This window comes from Chrysochloris asiatica, unplaced genomic scaffold (genome assembly GCF_000296735.1).
Source record: "Chrysochloris asiatica unplaced genomic scaffold, ChrAsi1.0 scaffold00043, whole genome shotgun sequence".
NCBI lineage: Eukaryota > Metazoa > Chordata > Mammalia > Afrosoricida > Chrysochloridae > Chrysochloris > Chrysochloris asiatica.
In genome coordinates, this window is record NW_006408561.1 from 20,920,152 (window position 1) to 20,935,701 (window position 15,550).

A 15,550-nucleotide genomic window follows, 5' to 3' on the forward strand; every position below is an offset into this window, starting at 1 on the left:
TATTTTCTGATCAGTAATTTCAAGATAATGTTGTGGTGCTGGTTGTCTCATCGAGGCTCCAAGTGTGCAGAGTAGAACTGCTCTAAAGGGTTTTCAAGACTGACTTTTGGAAACTGATCGTCAGGCCTGCCGTCTGAGTGAAGCGCCTCAGTGTAGATTCCAATAGCAAACATTATAGCTAGTAGTTGAGCCCTTTAACCTTTTGAGCCACTAGGACTTCAAGGATAATTGTTGTTGTTAAGTGCCGTTGAGTTAGTTCTGACTCATAGCAACACTGTATAGGATTTCTAAAGAGCGGTGATCTTGTGGTTATCTTACAGTGCCACACCAGGACTCTTTCTCATGTGGGTTTAGTACATGCAGGTTAATTTTAAGTATAATCTAATAAGCAGCTGAGAAAATTTGAAGTTACCCTAGTGACTATGGAATAGATTAATCTATGGAATAGATTAAAGCATTTTCCTTAAGGCAACCCCATGTAGTGAAAGGCTTTTGTGAAATAACCTTGGAAACATTGCATTAATGGAAGTAGGACCAAGGTAGGAAATTCCCACAGGTATGAGCTTGTCACAGTTTGCTCAGTACTGTCCTTCATCTCAACCCCAGTGGTCAAAGGAGCTTAACACGAATTTCACGTGCTTTCCAGCATCCAACCCTGAGCAAATGTAATCATGGGGATATTGGTCTGGCCAGTAGTACTAAGTATTAAAAATGACGCCATGTTATTTTAGTAAAGGAAAGGGGAAAAGAGCTCCATGCTGTTGTTGTTGTTGTTAAGTGCCATTGAATCAGTTCTAATTCGTAGTGATGTTCTATAGGGTTTCCATGGTGCATATGGTGGTTTTGAACCACTGACCTTGTGGCTAGCCATCTAGTGCTTATCCTACAGCACCACATCAGGAATTCAAAGATTCCTATGGCTGTTTTAAAAAATAGTAGGTACTGGTTTTCATGGAAACGACTGGGGGCTTTTTCTTATCTGTAATGGTAGATAATGTTACATTTTTACAAAAGCCATAAACTCATACATGTACCTTGTTTTACAGCGAATCAGTGGGAAGTGGCTTACAGTGGATCGGCTACAGAATACACTTTGACCCACTTGAAACCAGGCACTTTGTACAAACTGCGAGCATGCTGCATCAGTACTGGTGGACACAGTCAGGTTGGTTTTGCTGCAGTATAAAGTAAACAACTTTGGTCAGATCCGGATAGCCTATTTATAACATCAGAATAAAATTGTGAGTTAGAATTGCATCTTGAAAATGAAACCTGCCATGGTTTCACAGTAGGGAATGAAAAATAGCGCCTTTTACAGTTGCATTTTAGAGGACATAAAAGATGGGTCTAAATGATTCTCAACTGAATTGTGGTCCATTTAGGTACATTTGTCACTTAGTTATTTCTCTGAAGACTTTGACGTGACAGTTCAAAGTGAGTGTTGTCTGGAATTTGCATCATCTGGGGGCTTTGTTGAGTATTGCAGTGATGGAAAAGCATACACTTCAGAGTCAAAGATACGACCTCTTATACAATTCTCCTGGTACCACATCGAGCAGTTTGGTGACAGTTTGAGACATACCTTCCTCAAGGTACTTTACTGCCATCTGCTGAAAAAATTTAAAAAACCATCTAAATTTATGAAAATGGCACTGAATGGTACCTCTGGCAGTTGGGCAGTGCCCAGCTTGCACATCTGTAGACAGTCCCCCTTCTATTGTTGTCTACTATTTGTTTTAAGTTTAGACCAGTTAACATGTCTGAGGCCTCACTTTCAACCACAGTGCTGATACAGGTTCAAAATAACTAATAATAACCATGTCTAGAAATGAGGTTGTTGCCTGAAAGAACTTAGCTTATTTTCAGAAAAGTGGATACAAAAGAAGACGGTAAAAAAAATTTTTAATTATAGAGACATTAAACATTATGGCTTAGAACAATTACTGTTTAGAGAGTGGGATAAAAAGTAGCTTATAATCTCAAATTGGTTTGACTTTTCAAGAGGGTGCCATTTGGGTACCTAGTTTTTGTTAGTCTGACACAACATCTATTTAAGATTATCTCTCTCCCAGACCTCCACCCCCATTGGTACTATGGTATCTAGATTGCCTATACAGATGAACTCTTTGGAAGAAAGTCCTGTTGGTTCAGCCTTATGCAGACCCAGCGCTCTCTGGATTTGCTTCCCAGGGTGGAGCACAACCAAATCCAAGCCACAGAGAACTTCTGGGTGCCAAGTGTATGTGAAGTGCTATGGAATGTTACCAAATGGTTGTACTGCTTGTATTTATTTTTTTAAAAAGTAATAAAATAAAAAATGAGTCTCTTCAGCACCATTCATTTCAGAGAAGATTTAGTTTGATTGGTTTACATAGGTCTATGTTTTTTTCCTTGTGTCAAAATGGTGGTCAGCTTCCACACTACCACCCTTACATGCAAGTACAGACAGATAATGAATAAATGAAGGCCTACTTATTTTAGTCTTGACAAAACCTGCCAGTTAATGTTAGACTCAGTTGATTCATAGCAACTTGATTTGCTTTTCTGCTCTTTACGTGACTGGTTGGCTATTTATGACACCATTTAAAATTTTCATCCAGCTGTTATTTTGTGTTCTTTTCTGTCCTCATGAAAGGTCTTTCTAATTTGTGTTTAGAGTGAAATAATCATGTACTTAGGATATACACAACACTCATATCTACTAATCTGACTTCAGATATAATCATTCTTGTTTTTACTAGTTTGGTATGCAGTATACATCTACAGTTAAAACACACACACAAAGGCCTTATATATTATAAAAAGCATATAGTAGTATGTGTACATATTCAGTGTAAAACCTCCTTTTGATAGCATTTACATTTATGGAGTGGCTTTTGCCTGGTATGTAGTGGTCTAATTAATAGATCGTACTAAAAGATGACTCTCTGGTGTTTCTTCCACAGTGTTCTGAAAGTCTCCCAGTTCGCACACTAAGCATTGCACCAGGTCAGTGCCGACCACCGAGGGTTTTGGGTAGACCAAAGCACAAAGAAGTCCACTTAGAGTGGGGTGAGTGTACAAATCTTCACATTGGCATTGACAATTTGAGATTAAGACTTAATGGTTTATAGTTAAATTTCACATCTTAATTCTAGAACTTTTTTTTTCCTATTGAAAATGTCCATGTTATCCTTAATGCACGTTGGCTTGGTTTTGTATTTTCCCCTGTACCATCCCTCATCCTCTTACTCCTCGTGGGGTCAGACATACTCTTTGTCTCCTGACCTTTGGAGGACACTTTTCCAGAGAATGTTTCAGAGTAGGCAAGCCAATCCTTTTCAGGAATTTTTCAGCTTTATTCATAAGAAGAACATTATGCTCAGTTCAGAGACTGAATGTTCCCATAGGGCAGTAGCGAATTTCTTCTTCTCTCTGTCTGCTTTGTCAGTGTGTGGTTCCTGTTCAGTATTTACTCAAGCTATATTAGTATTCCCTATCCTATCAGCAGTTTATATCATGTAAAGTTATAAGTATAAACCTATAGAACTCTAACAGACTCCTTTTCCCACCATTTGTGTCTAAAACAATAAAATATTGTGTCAATTTGGTATCATACACCTGCATTTAGCGAAACAGTGTTAGGTAGTTAACTTTGACTTCAAGTTAAAGAGATTTTTTCCCTCCTTCTTTTTCCCTTTACCTTTACATATAAGGAAATGAGAAGATTGGCCTTATGCTCCTGTTATTTTGAAGTACTTTTATTAACTATTATACTTTAATTTTTAAAAATTATTCATGCTGTGGAGAAAGTATGGACCATATCAATCAAAACATTTTTCTTTTGTTTTTCTTTTTGATGTTTTGGAGATAGGGGTTGCTCTTTTAAGAGATATACTGAAGACAGGCCATCTATATTTTGTAAACTGGAAAGACAGGTGTGAGGTGGTCAACTGGAAACATAAAAATGTTCTGAAAAGAATATAATTCTCCACCTACAGATGTTCCTGCATCTGAAAGTGGCTGTGAGGTCTCAGAGTACAGTGTGGAGATGACAGAGCCTGAGGATGTAGCTTCAGAGGTGTACCACGGGCCCGACCTGGAGTGCACGGTTGGACACCTGCTTCCCGGAACTGTGTATCGCTTCCGGGTGAGGGCTCTGAATGACGGAGGGGTAAGTCTAAGACCCAACACCTTAATTAAAATATAAGCCTCTTAGACTTATAAAAAACAAACAAACAAAACCCCTGCCTGTGAACCGATTGTGATTCATAGAGACCATATAGGACAGTGAGGAGAGCTGCCCATCGGGTTTCCAAAATTGTAAATCTTTATGGAAGCACACTGCCACATGTTCCTCCCATGGAGCAGCTGGTGGTTTTCAAATGATCAACCTTTCAGTTTACAGTTGAGCTCTTTAACAAACACTACACCACCAGTGCTCCTTACAAGATTTTATATACACTGTGGTGCTGCCAGATAAACACTAAACTGGTAACTGCAAGGTCAGTGGTTCAAAAGCCCAAGCCACTCCTCAGAAACTCTACTCAGGCTCACTGTGAGTCAGAACCAACTTGACAACACTTAACAACAACAACAGTGACTTAAAATTGAATGAGGTACTAAGTTGAGAAATTCCTCAGTGGCGTTATCTGTCCAACCTTGAGAGTCATTAAAGAAGTAATGTATTAATCCCATCTCAGAATTGTGATTTCAAAGACTCAGTTCAGCATTAGAAAATTTTCATTTCTTTTGTTGTCCTATCAGTCTATCAAGATAGAGCTCAAGGTAAGTATAGAACATTACTCTGTTGTAGATACATCTGGTAGTTTCTAGAATACTTTCCTATCCTCTGGTTGACTGTATGTATCAGTTTTAGAAGATTGTTGCTGTTGTTAAGAGCCATCGAGTCAGTTCTGAGTCATAGCAATCCTGTACAGAGTTTCCAAGGAGCAGCTGGTGGGTTAGTGACTCACCAGGACCCCTTAGGATATTAGGACTATGCACTATTCTTTACCTCATACTCTGAGCTAATAAACAGTACCATAGCTCAGTTTTTAAATGGAGTGAGGTGGAGGCTGGGCAGGCCAGTTTATTTGTTTGTGTTTGTTTCTGGTGAAGACCTTGGAACTCCCTGGCCTGGTGTCCTTCTGTTTGGAGCTGTCAGTGTGGGATATCAGAAGTTCAGAGCACATGCATCTGTATTGTATCCATAGAATGGTGCTTTGTTAGTTTAAAACAAAAAAAGAAAGAAAGAAATGTAGATTTGGGGAGGTTCTTAATGAGAACTAGGTGGTCCAGAAGCTGTGGAGCCTCTTGGTGTGTCAGAGATGGGCAGAATGGTTAAAGTAAAGCAGGCAGAGGCTAATGCCCCCCAACACTGCCAGTGAGTCCCATCGATGAGTTCCATGTAAACAAATGAATAAATGTACTTCATTATAAAATACAATAGAGAAGCCCAGCTGACAGTGACACTAAGCTGACTGTGACCTTTTCTAGTTGTTGGAGGTCACTTTCAAGGCACTTCGAATGGAGATTAAGTGTATCTTTAGTTAGTTCCACGCTAACCACCACTGAATGGAGAAATGCAGCTCCTTATGGTTTGATATCTGAAGTAAGGTCTCAGATTAGGAGCTAAATTTCTTCTCTTCTCTGATGAAAAAAAAAAAAAAATCAGAAACAGCTCAGATACTTAAAAGGAAAAACTAAACAATAAAAATATACTGGTAAGAAGGTTTAGCTTGTCCAAAACTCATTATGTAAATGCAAAGAGGATGTATGGTGACCACTGCAGATACTACAGAGACCTTAATTTGCTCTCTGCCCCATAAGCATCTCAGGGGATTTCTGCTATAACAAAGACAAATGTGCAGATGGATTGCTTTGAGGATTAAGCTCTCTTTCCTTTCATGACTGATCATAGACAGAAAATATCTCCAGCTTTTGTTCATTTCTGTTAGATTCAAAGCTAACTAGACATTTGGCTTGTAGTCATCCTCTGAGATCCATATCAGAAGACTTCCCATGTATATTTGCAAGTTAGGCTGGAAAACTGAGGCGTGATTATTTTAAATATTGTTTTTTCATTTTGAGACGCATTCTTCATTAGCTTGGAAATCAATTTACTCTTTACCCCAACTCTTTGAACTACACCTGTTCCATATGGAAATGGGCAGTACCATTGTCTCAAAATGTATTGTCTCTAGTGATTATCAACTCTGAGCAATATGATCACTCAGTGTAACACAAAACTATAAACCTCTAGTAGTTGAGATGGTGGGGGGAACACACTGAGAAATCAATACAGGAGCATTAGACTCCAAAATGGAAAGTACCAGTACCTAAAAGGAAACCCAGAATCTGATAATCAACTATCAATTCCAAGTACATTTTTATGCATTAAAATTTAACCTGCAGTGTGCATCTGACTTAGTTTTGTTTAATCCCCTCTGAGAAATGTTAATGCCATAGTAGGTCAGGAATCATATGTTTTTGTTTCTGATGTTGTAGTTGTAGTAAAGGAAAAATAGTTGGTAAGCCACCTTTGTAATCCTTAGGATAATATATATATATATGTTTGTTGTTGTTAAGTGCCATCGAGTCAGTTCTGACTTATGGGATTTCTGAGGAGCGACTAGTGAGCTTGAATTGCTGATTTTGTGGTTCATACCAACTTTGCAGTTGATTGCATTAACCCATAGTACCACACCAAGACTCCATATACATATACACAAGGGGGCTTCAAAAAATTTGTGAGGAAATTCCATTGTCTTCTAGTTACATTTTCCTATGAACGATTTGAAGTTCCCTTGTACATATATCATAAGATTTTTACCCACAAGGAATGTGTGAAGGAGAAAAATTTGTTTATACACAGTCAAATGAAAGCCATTAGGTGATATTTTCTAACAAGTTGCTTTGAAAATCAGCCATGGGAGGTTCAGTGGTATATTCCTCACCTTCCATATTGGAAACCCAAGTTCAGTTCCTGGTCATTGCACATCTGCATGTCCAACACTCTCTGTCAGAAGAGACTTACATGTTGCTATGATGCCAAACAGGTTTCAATGGAGCTTCCAGACTAAACTAGACTAGGAAGAATGGCTTACTTAACTATTTACAATCATTCATGGGAATGATCAGCATTTTGTTTCATTGTTACCATTGAGGTGGGAATGTGTTGGAAGACAACTAGATGGCTGCTAACAACTACACCCCTTATTTAATGATGAGCTCTTACATGCAAATGTATTCACAGAAACCTGCATATATATCTGTACATACGAGATTGTGTGTGTGTGTTTCTTTTTCAGTATGGTCCCTATTCTGATGTATCAGAAATCACCACTGCTGCAGGACCCCCAGGACAATGCAAAGCACCTTGTATTTCTTTTACGCCTGATGGATGGGTCCTGGTGAGTTGGGAGGTAAGTCAGGCACAAATTCTGCATCAGTTTTTGTGTCTTCTACTTTACCCCAAATGTAAGTTGTGATGAACTTGCAAAGCCGAAATGAACATACAGGTGATTCTCCAAGCCTCCCCACCCCACTTCTACACAGCATTTTCCCTTGGCACTTGCTTATAAATCATACTGAATTTTATACATTTTACCCCTAATCCTAATTGAAAGGAAACTGAGTACCCCTCTCATGTTATTCATATGTATTTGAAATTTTCTGGGGCATCATGCTTTCTTTCTCAGTTTCATTAGTTGAATATAAACATAGTAGGAATTTTTTCTGGATGGAGTTATCAACTACTTACATGTCTGATTTCCAGAGTCCTGAAAACTCTGGTGCTGATGTCTCTGGGTACAGATTGGAATGGGGAGAAGATGAAGACTCCTTAGAACTCATCTATGACGGGATAGAAACATGCTTTGAAATAAGAGATCTGTTGCCTGCTGCACAGTATTGCTGTAGACTACAGGTGGGTTGGCATTACTTCAGACATGACTCACACACTAGTGTGCCATGGTAAACACTATGAGAATTTTACTCAAAGAAGGGAAAAAGGAATCCTTTTAAGTTGAGGTAAGTTTGTTTTGCTGTTTTGCAAGTGATCTGTATTTGTCTAGGAGGTTGTGAAATTTAAGAACGTAAATGTATTCTTCTCTCTTCTACTTCCCACTGTCCATGAATCTTGTGAAGTCACTGGATAAAATGGTCAAGTCCAAGGGAAAGGCGGGTACAGTGTCTAATGGATGATGCCTCCCTCTTAATTCCCCTGAGATGCACATTTCATTGGGCAAGCCACTTAGACAGAATTGGCAAAGGACAGGAAATTTATGTGCCAGCTGGCTAAATGGAACCAAAAACACATATTAAAGTAATTTCGACTGGTCTGTATTAAATTTCAGGACCCTGCCTCACGCCCCAGCTATCTCTAATCTTCCACAACAGAGACCAAGCAGAATAAAGTCAGAACAAAGCTACTGACCCTCTCAGAATGACAATAATCTTGGGCTTGCTTTTAATTCACTTTATTGACTTGGACAAATGTATTTTTCCCCTTCACATAGTCTGACTATCTTGATGAGAAGATAGGGATCTTTGTCCATTTATTTCCATGTTCTCAGTAACATTTCCTGAGTACTACTTTGTACCAGGATCAAAGGATGATCAAGATGATCAGAATGATCGGGATCAGAAGACAAAGATTAATCAGCTAAGGTACTTGACCTTGAGGAGGAGTTCTATCTTCACACACACTTACATTTAAGTAAATAAAGAAGCAGAGATGCTGGATTTAAGGTTTCCACCTGATTTAAGGCATGAACCAAATTGTTTATACCAAGTACCACATTCCATTTCCCTAGCCTTTTTGGAGAAAAGATTCTATTTGCAAATTAATTTTCCAGGTAGCTGAAGCTTATCTGTTAAATTATGAAGTCTGCTTTATCATAAACATTTCTGATCGAACTCTTTTATTGTACACTTTACTTCCTGCTCAGATGGAGTACATAGGACATAGATACCCCTTTGTCACTGAGTCAGGGTCACTGCGCATGGTCTCGTCTTTACAGTAACGATGCCGAGTCATTGGGGAAAGGGTAGATTATATGCCACACTGTTCGCAGAACAAGGCAAGGATATAAATAAAGACTGTCTGACCCCATCACCACTGTGAGTAGCCTCCCTCCACTGTGCTGTTTGCATTTTGGGTCTCTTTACAATGTTTTTCTTTCTTCCTGTCATGGTTCTGTCGTCACTTAGCATTGGCTTCCCAAATTTACACCTTAAAGGATACACGGATAAGAAACAGCCTACATAATATTTTTGTCTCCCTGTTTTTATGCTTAGAAGTAAAAAAATATTTTCAAGTAATAAGTGTACTTAATTTGTCATAAACTGATGCAGACCCTTTGAAAGAAAAAGTGTTTTTAAGACCACCATTGCTATGCTAATGAAATAGGTTAGGAAAAAGGACTTCTGAGCCTGTATGATTTCCTGCTGTCTTAGTGACCAAATGTGAGTTGTTTACATTTGAAGTTACTCTAAAATCAGGTTAAACCCAAGTATGCTTTGAATATTTGGCTCCTTAGAACTTGAAGTATTGTATATGTGTGTGTGTGTATATAAAAGGAGCTCTGGTAGCATAGTGGTTATGAATCGGGCTGCGAACCTTAAGGTCAACAGTTCGAATCCACCAGCTGCTCTGCAGGAGAAAGATGAGGCTTTCTGCTCCCATAAAGATTTACAGCCTCGGAAACCCTGTACAGGGTTGCTATGGGTCATACACAACTTCATGGCCCACAACAATAACAAAAAACATAATACCTGCATTGTGGTTTTATAAAAATCAAGTGAAGCATTTGTTTACACAGAAAAACTTTGTGCTTTTCCTTAGTATGTTTTGATTATATATACTAAAATAATTATTTTCACATGAGGTATACTGTGTATTACAGATATATTATTTAATAGAATGTACTTTTGAACCAGTAGTTTCGATCAAGAAAACATTTTTCCATAGAGCCAAGCTGGTAGAAGAAAGTGGTGTCCTGGGTAAGATTCTGGAATAGAAAAAGAACATTATTGGAAAAAGTGGAAGTATATATTTGCAACTTCATTGTAAGTCTAAAATTAGTTCAAATTTGAAATTTTTTTTTTTTAATAAGTAGAAAAGGTGCTACAGTAAACCCTGGGAAAGCTGGAACCTATGTAAGGTAGAAACCCATCAGGAAAATTCAGACATTTTCATTAAAACAAGCAATAGAGAAAGGGGTAAGGCCTGTCAAAGGTGGAGCACTTGCCAGACTTGGAAAGCAAGGTAGTCTCGTTGAGTTTCATCTCTCACAGGTTTCACTGTATTTTGTATGTTTTTCACAATGGGAAGATAGGAAGTGACGTGCCTACTGTTGATCGGACACTTCACTAGTTAGTGGGTCCTCACAGTAGCCAGGTTGAGAGAGAGTGTGTTGATGACCTGGATTGGGGCTATGAGAGGAAGAGATGTCCAAGAATGACTCAGTGTTGTGACGTAAGTAACTAGGAATATGGGAAAGACTATAGGACGTGCGGGAGATGGGAGGGAGATGGGAGCCAAAATTAAAAGCTCGGGGTAATCATTTGAGTTTGAGATGCCTCTTTGACATAAAAGTGGAGATGTTCATCATGTGACAGCTGAATACACTCTACTGGAGTTCAGGCCAAAGATCTGAGCTACATGTATACATTTGGTAGTGGAAGGTAGATGGCATTTACCTCATGAAACAGGATGAAATCTTCGAGAATTGAAGTGAAGATTAAAAAGAAGAGGTATTCAAGGATTGAGCTTGGGCTCATCAGTATTAAGAAATTCAAGTGATGCGTTGTTGTTCAGTGCCATTCAGTTGGTTCCGACCCACAGCGACCCTGTATAGGGTTTCCAAGGAGTGGCTGGTGATTTGAACCGCCGACTTGCAGTTCAAACCAACTTTGCAATCTATCACGTTAACCCACAGTGCCACACCAGGGCTCCAAAGTGATGAGTAAGCAGCCAGCAAAGATGATTGAGAAGAAGTAGCAGTTGAGGTAGGAGGATAAACAAGAGTGTGGGGATCCTGGAGACAGTAAACGGTAAAGTATTTGAAAGTGCAGGGAGTAAGTGATTTTAAGTGTCAGGCATTGCTCTCAGGTGAACACAGATGGGACTGATAATTGACTGCAGACGTGTCAATTTGCATTCATGTAAAAATAGTAGATATCTTTTTAAAAATTCCTACCACTGTTTCAGGGCAGCACTGTTTAAAAATCACATAAACTAACTGATTTCCATTCCCAGCTTTGCTTCTGAATCTGGGGCTTACATTATTTCATCGGTCTCCGAGTTTCTTCCTCTGTGAAATGTATCAGAATATTTGCCACTCTTTATACCTCTATCAGAGAGTTATTTTCAAGATCACATCAGACAGTAGATAAACTGAAATGAATGGGCCGTGCAAATGTAAAACATCATTGTACAATTATTGTAATGTAATTATTTTCCATAAGAGATGATGATGGTCATATGTTTTGCTTTACTATGTATTTGCCATTCTTTGAACAGTGGTGATTAGATTGCAGTGAACATTTTCTAGAGTTTATTTCTACATGTGTTTCTAGAGGCAAATTATGTATTTGTTTGTGTTTAATAGCACCCAACATAGAGACATGAGTGTCTGCTAGTGATGTGTTGTGAGCTTTATCCCGCTGTTCTGTTTTTAGGCTGTCAATCAAGCAGGACCAGGGCCGTATAGTGAGCTTGTCCATTGCCAGACACCAGCATCTGCCCCCGACCCTGTCTCCACTCTCTGTGTCCTGGAGGAGGAGATCATCAGCGCCTATCCTGATTCACCTTCTGTGTGCCTTGTACTGAACTGGGAAGAGCCGTGCAATAATGGGTCTGAAATCCTTGCGTACAATATTGACCTGGGAGACACAAGCTTCACTGTGGGCAATACCACCAGCCACGTTGTCAAAGATCTCCTTCCAGAAACCACCTACAGGTGAGTCTGTACTAAGGGAAATAGAATTTAAGCTGCTTCAACACATCAGCACTTAAAGCTACACATCTTTAGGGTTCCAAAGGCTCGACAGGTAAGCTAGCTACCCTTAGTAATATTGAAAATTACTGAATGCAAATATAGCTTACATAATTGTATTGCTTTATACTTAGGAATGCACTACAAATGTATATAAAATTCCTAACCCCTGAGGAACAGTTTTGCCTTCCTCCCTGTATGCCAGTTCCTGCTCTTGGCCTCTTGGTGACCATTTTGTCTTTTCACTGTGACTCAGGCCCATGCACTTACCCACCCAAAGCAGTACTCTGCCATTTCTCGGATTCTCCAAAAGCAGCTACAAGTTTTCAAAGCATTTGTGATACAGATATTACTCAGAATCCCATGGGGGACCAGAGAAGAGAAGTTATATCACACATCACTCCACAAAACTCAGTTGACATCTTCATTTAGCATCCCTTTCTTTCCCCTCAGAGTTCCTACTGGGAGCCAGCCATCCCACCTTCCTTTTCCCACACTTCTTGTTTTCCATCATAACCCGTCAGTATTCAAAATGATTTATCTCTCCCCCCAGTTGCCATAGCCCACTCAAAATGAAAAGGTTGAGATTATGGGACTATAGTTATTATTATACCGGAGGGTCCCATTGGGGCATTTCCCTTTGTCAAACTAAATGTTTTCTCAACAAGGTATTGTCGAGCATAGATTCAGAATCAGGTCATTAACAGCTGTGTCTTTAAGTAAGTTAGTTACTCTTTATCTTTGTTTCTTCTTTAAAATGAAGGGACAAGGAGTGTTTACTTCACAAAAGTGTTGTGAGGCGTAAAAGCATGGATGACTATTAAATGCGTACAATAGAACCCAGAAGTTCATTGCATGTGCACAATAAGAATTCATTTTCATCCTTATCAAATCACCATCCTTCAAAACTGGTTTCCTGCTGGAGTGAGGCAGAGAAAGTGAAGGAGCAGTAACTAAACTTGCTGCAATGTTTTCTAACTCTGTAGACCAGCAGACTATTCCTTATGACCCCCAGAAGCTGAAGAAAGAAATCACTTTTAAGATGTAAAAGTTCTGTCCAGCTAGGTCATATAACCTCTGTCTCTCTTTTTCTTTCTTACCAAATCTTTCTCTTATGAATAAGTCATATCCATTTTGTAAGTGTATCTATTTTAATTTTAAAAACAGTCGTGTGTGTGTGTTGGCTTTCTTTCAAAATTGGGCATAACACTCTAGACTGTGGAGCTGTGAAGCAGCAATTAAACATCCATATATTCAGAGTACTCACAGACTTGAGGAACACTAAATAGAAATTCAAGATTAGTATAGGTGATTATGACCCCTCAAGATGGAAATGCCTATGTGCCAAGTCCTGTTGGATTTTAGAGAGGAAGGCCCATGGTTACAAGTTGTCAAGGATGGTTGGAGGAAGTGGGACTTGAGGTAGAAACGGAGTAAAGGGGGATTTATGGCTCATGTCGGAGTCCTGGTGTGGTGCTGTGGGCTAATGTGCCAAACTACAAAGCCATTTGAATTGTAAGGTTGACAGTTCAACCTTGCCAGTTCCTTCTCGGAAACCCTATATTAGGGTCACTGTGGGTCGGAACCGACTCAATGGCACTTAATAACAACAACAAGAACATCGCTCATACAGCTGAAGAGCCCATATAAAATAAGTTTCATTTTTAGCTTTATAGCCAATCCCAGAAAACCAGTCTCAGTCTTCTCCATGCCTGTTTGCTGAGGAAATATTAAGTGCCTATTGGAGCCGACTCAACGACACTTAACAACAACAACAATTGTGACTAGAGCACTCTAATCAGGTGCTGAGTAAATAGAGAGATGATCTAACCCAGAATTGTACTCAGGAACTTTCCCCACTGAAAATGCTCTAAGAACACCTGACCAGGAAGTAAACCTTTAAGGGGAAATTGCAAGGGGGGAATGTCATCTCCCAGCTGCTTCTCAGAGACTTCTTGTTGCACCATGACCTCATCTAACCATTGTTGTTGGCTACCACCAGCAGTTATTCTGATTAGGGTCACAATAGATGGATCCTGACAGAATGGGGGAAAATGTAGAACGGAATTCAAACTCTTAAAAAATTCAGAGTTTACTAGACCATTTGAGACCAGAGGAATCCCCTAGACTATCACACTAGATACTCTTTAAACCTTAAACAGAAATTATCTCTTGAGGTCATCTTATACTTAAATAAATTTGTTATTGTTGTTAAGTGCTGTTGAGTTGGTTCTGACTCATAGCGACCCTGTATATGATTTCCAAGGAGTGACTGCTAAGTTTGAACTACCAACCTTGTGGTTCAAACCAGCGTTGGGGTCAAGTGTTATCCTTCAACACCTCACCAGGACTCCCCTTTAAGAGACTGTTGTTGTTGTTAAGTGCCATCAACTCAGTTCTGACCCATAGCTACCCTGTATAGGGTTTCCAAAGAGCAGCTGGTGAGCTTGAACCGCTGACCTTGCAGTTCAAACAGATCCAAAATATTGCCTGAGCATGGTCCCTCAGGCCAGAAGACCTATGACAAAGCTGTGCTTGTTCAGGGAATTACTAGGAGGCTTTTTGTCCACGATGATCAGTATTCATGTTTACTTTGGAGTGTGCTCAAATTCTCAGGTGAGTCCTCAGAAAATTCAGACCAAATTTATTAAAGGGGTTTTTTGGGTGAGGTGTTGATTCTTTCTAACTTCGTGCCCTACCTTGTTGTTAGGGTGCCATCAAGTTGGTTCTGACTCATAGCACCCCTGTGCAAAACAGAAAAAGTACTGCCTGGCTCTGTATCCTCCTCATATCATAGTCATTGATTGGTAGATTTGAGGCCATTATTGCAGCCACCGTGTCAGTCCATCTCATTGAAGGTCTTCCTCTTTTTTGTTGACCCTCTACCAGGCGTTGATGTCTTTCTCCAGGGACTGGCCTTCCAAAGTACGTTGATGCTTTTAAGGTGCCATGTCTTAGTGTCTTAAATTATTGTAATACTGTGAGATTTGTAGAAGCTGTGTCAACTTTTATTAGTCAGTTTATGTCAGATGACTTCTAAAAAGAATTCTAAGGCTCAAATGAATGGATGTTGAGATGCTGAGAATATTTGCTTAATGAGGAAATGCCAGTTACAGTTAACATTACCAAAACATCTTCCACATAAATAGTTAATGTAAAGTCACGTTAGAAAGCACCTCCAATTATGTTATGGAGAAGATGAAATTGTTTAGTAATGTAGAAACTATGTAAGGTTGGGCTCATATTTGGATAGTAAAACTACAGACATGGGTTAAAAAGCATTTCATGAATGTGACGTAAGTAATCCAATGTGGTATTACTTTGCGAAGGCTTGTATATTGAGTTGAAAGAAAGTACATTGGGAGGATGTCGTTTTTTAATCTTACAGGGTATTTTGGAGGGTTTGAAACAGTTCATTGAAAATTGAATAGCTCAGAAAATGTCCAATTATTGACCTTACTGTGTGTGTCTGTGTCTTGGTCCAGAAAATAAAAGATTTGGATAAAGTTTTTGCTGGCCAGTCAACAATTAAATTTGATGTTTCATATTTAAGCTATTAAGATAAT

General features: G+C 39.2%; 1 protein-coding gene across 1 annotated transcript in view; it reads left to right on the forward strand.

Moving 5' to 3' along the window:
- Positions 1 to 15,550, forward strand: part of FNDC3B (fibronectin type III domain containing 3B) — a 339,753-nt gene that overhangs the window by 283,780 nt on the left and 40,423 nt on the right. The window contains exons 17-22 of the mRNA XM_006861842.1: positions 1,047 to 1,165; positions 2,946 to 3,051; positions 3,981 to 4,153; positions 7,293 to 7,406; positions 7,760 to 7,909; positions 11,668 to 11,948. Of these exons, the coding sequence (XP_006861904.1) occupies positions 1,047 to 1,165; positions 2,946 to 3,051; positions 3,981 to 4,153; positions 7,293 to 7,406; positions 7,760 to 7,909; positions 11,668 to 11,948 (943 nt within the window). The remainder of the gene's footprint in view (positions 1 to 1,046; positions 1,166 to 2,945; positions 3,052 to 3,980; positions 4,154 to 7,292; positions 7,407 to 7,759; positions 7,910 to 11,667; positions 11,949 to 15,550) is intronic.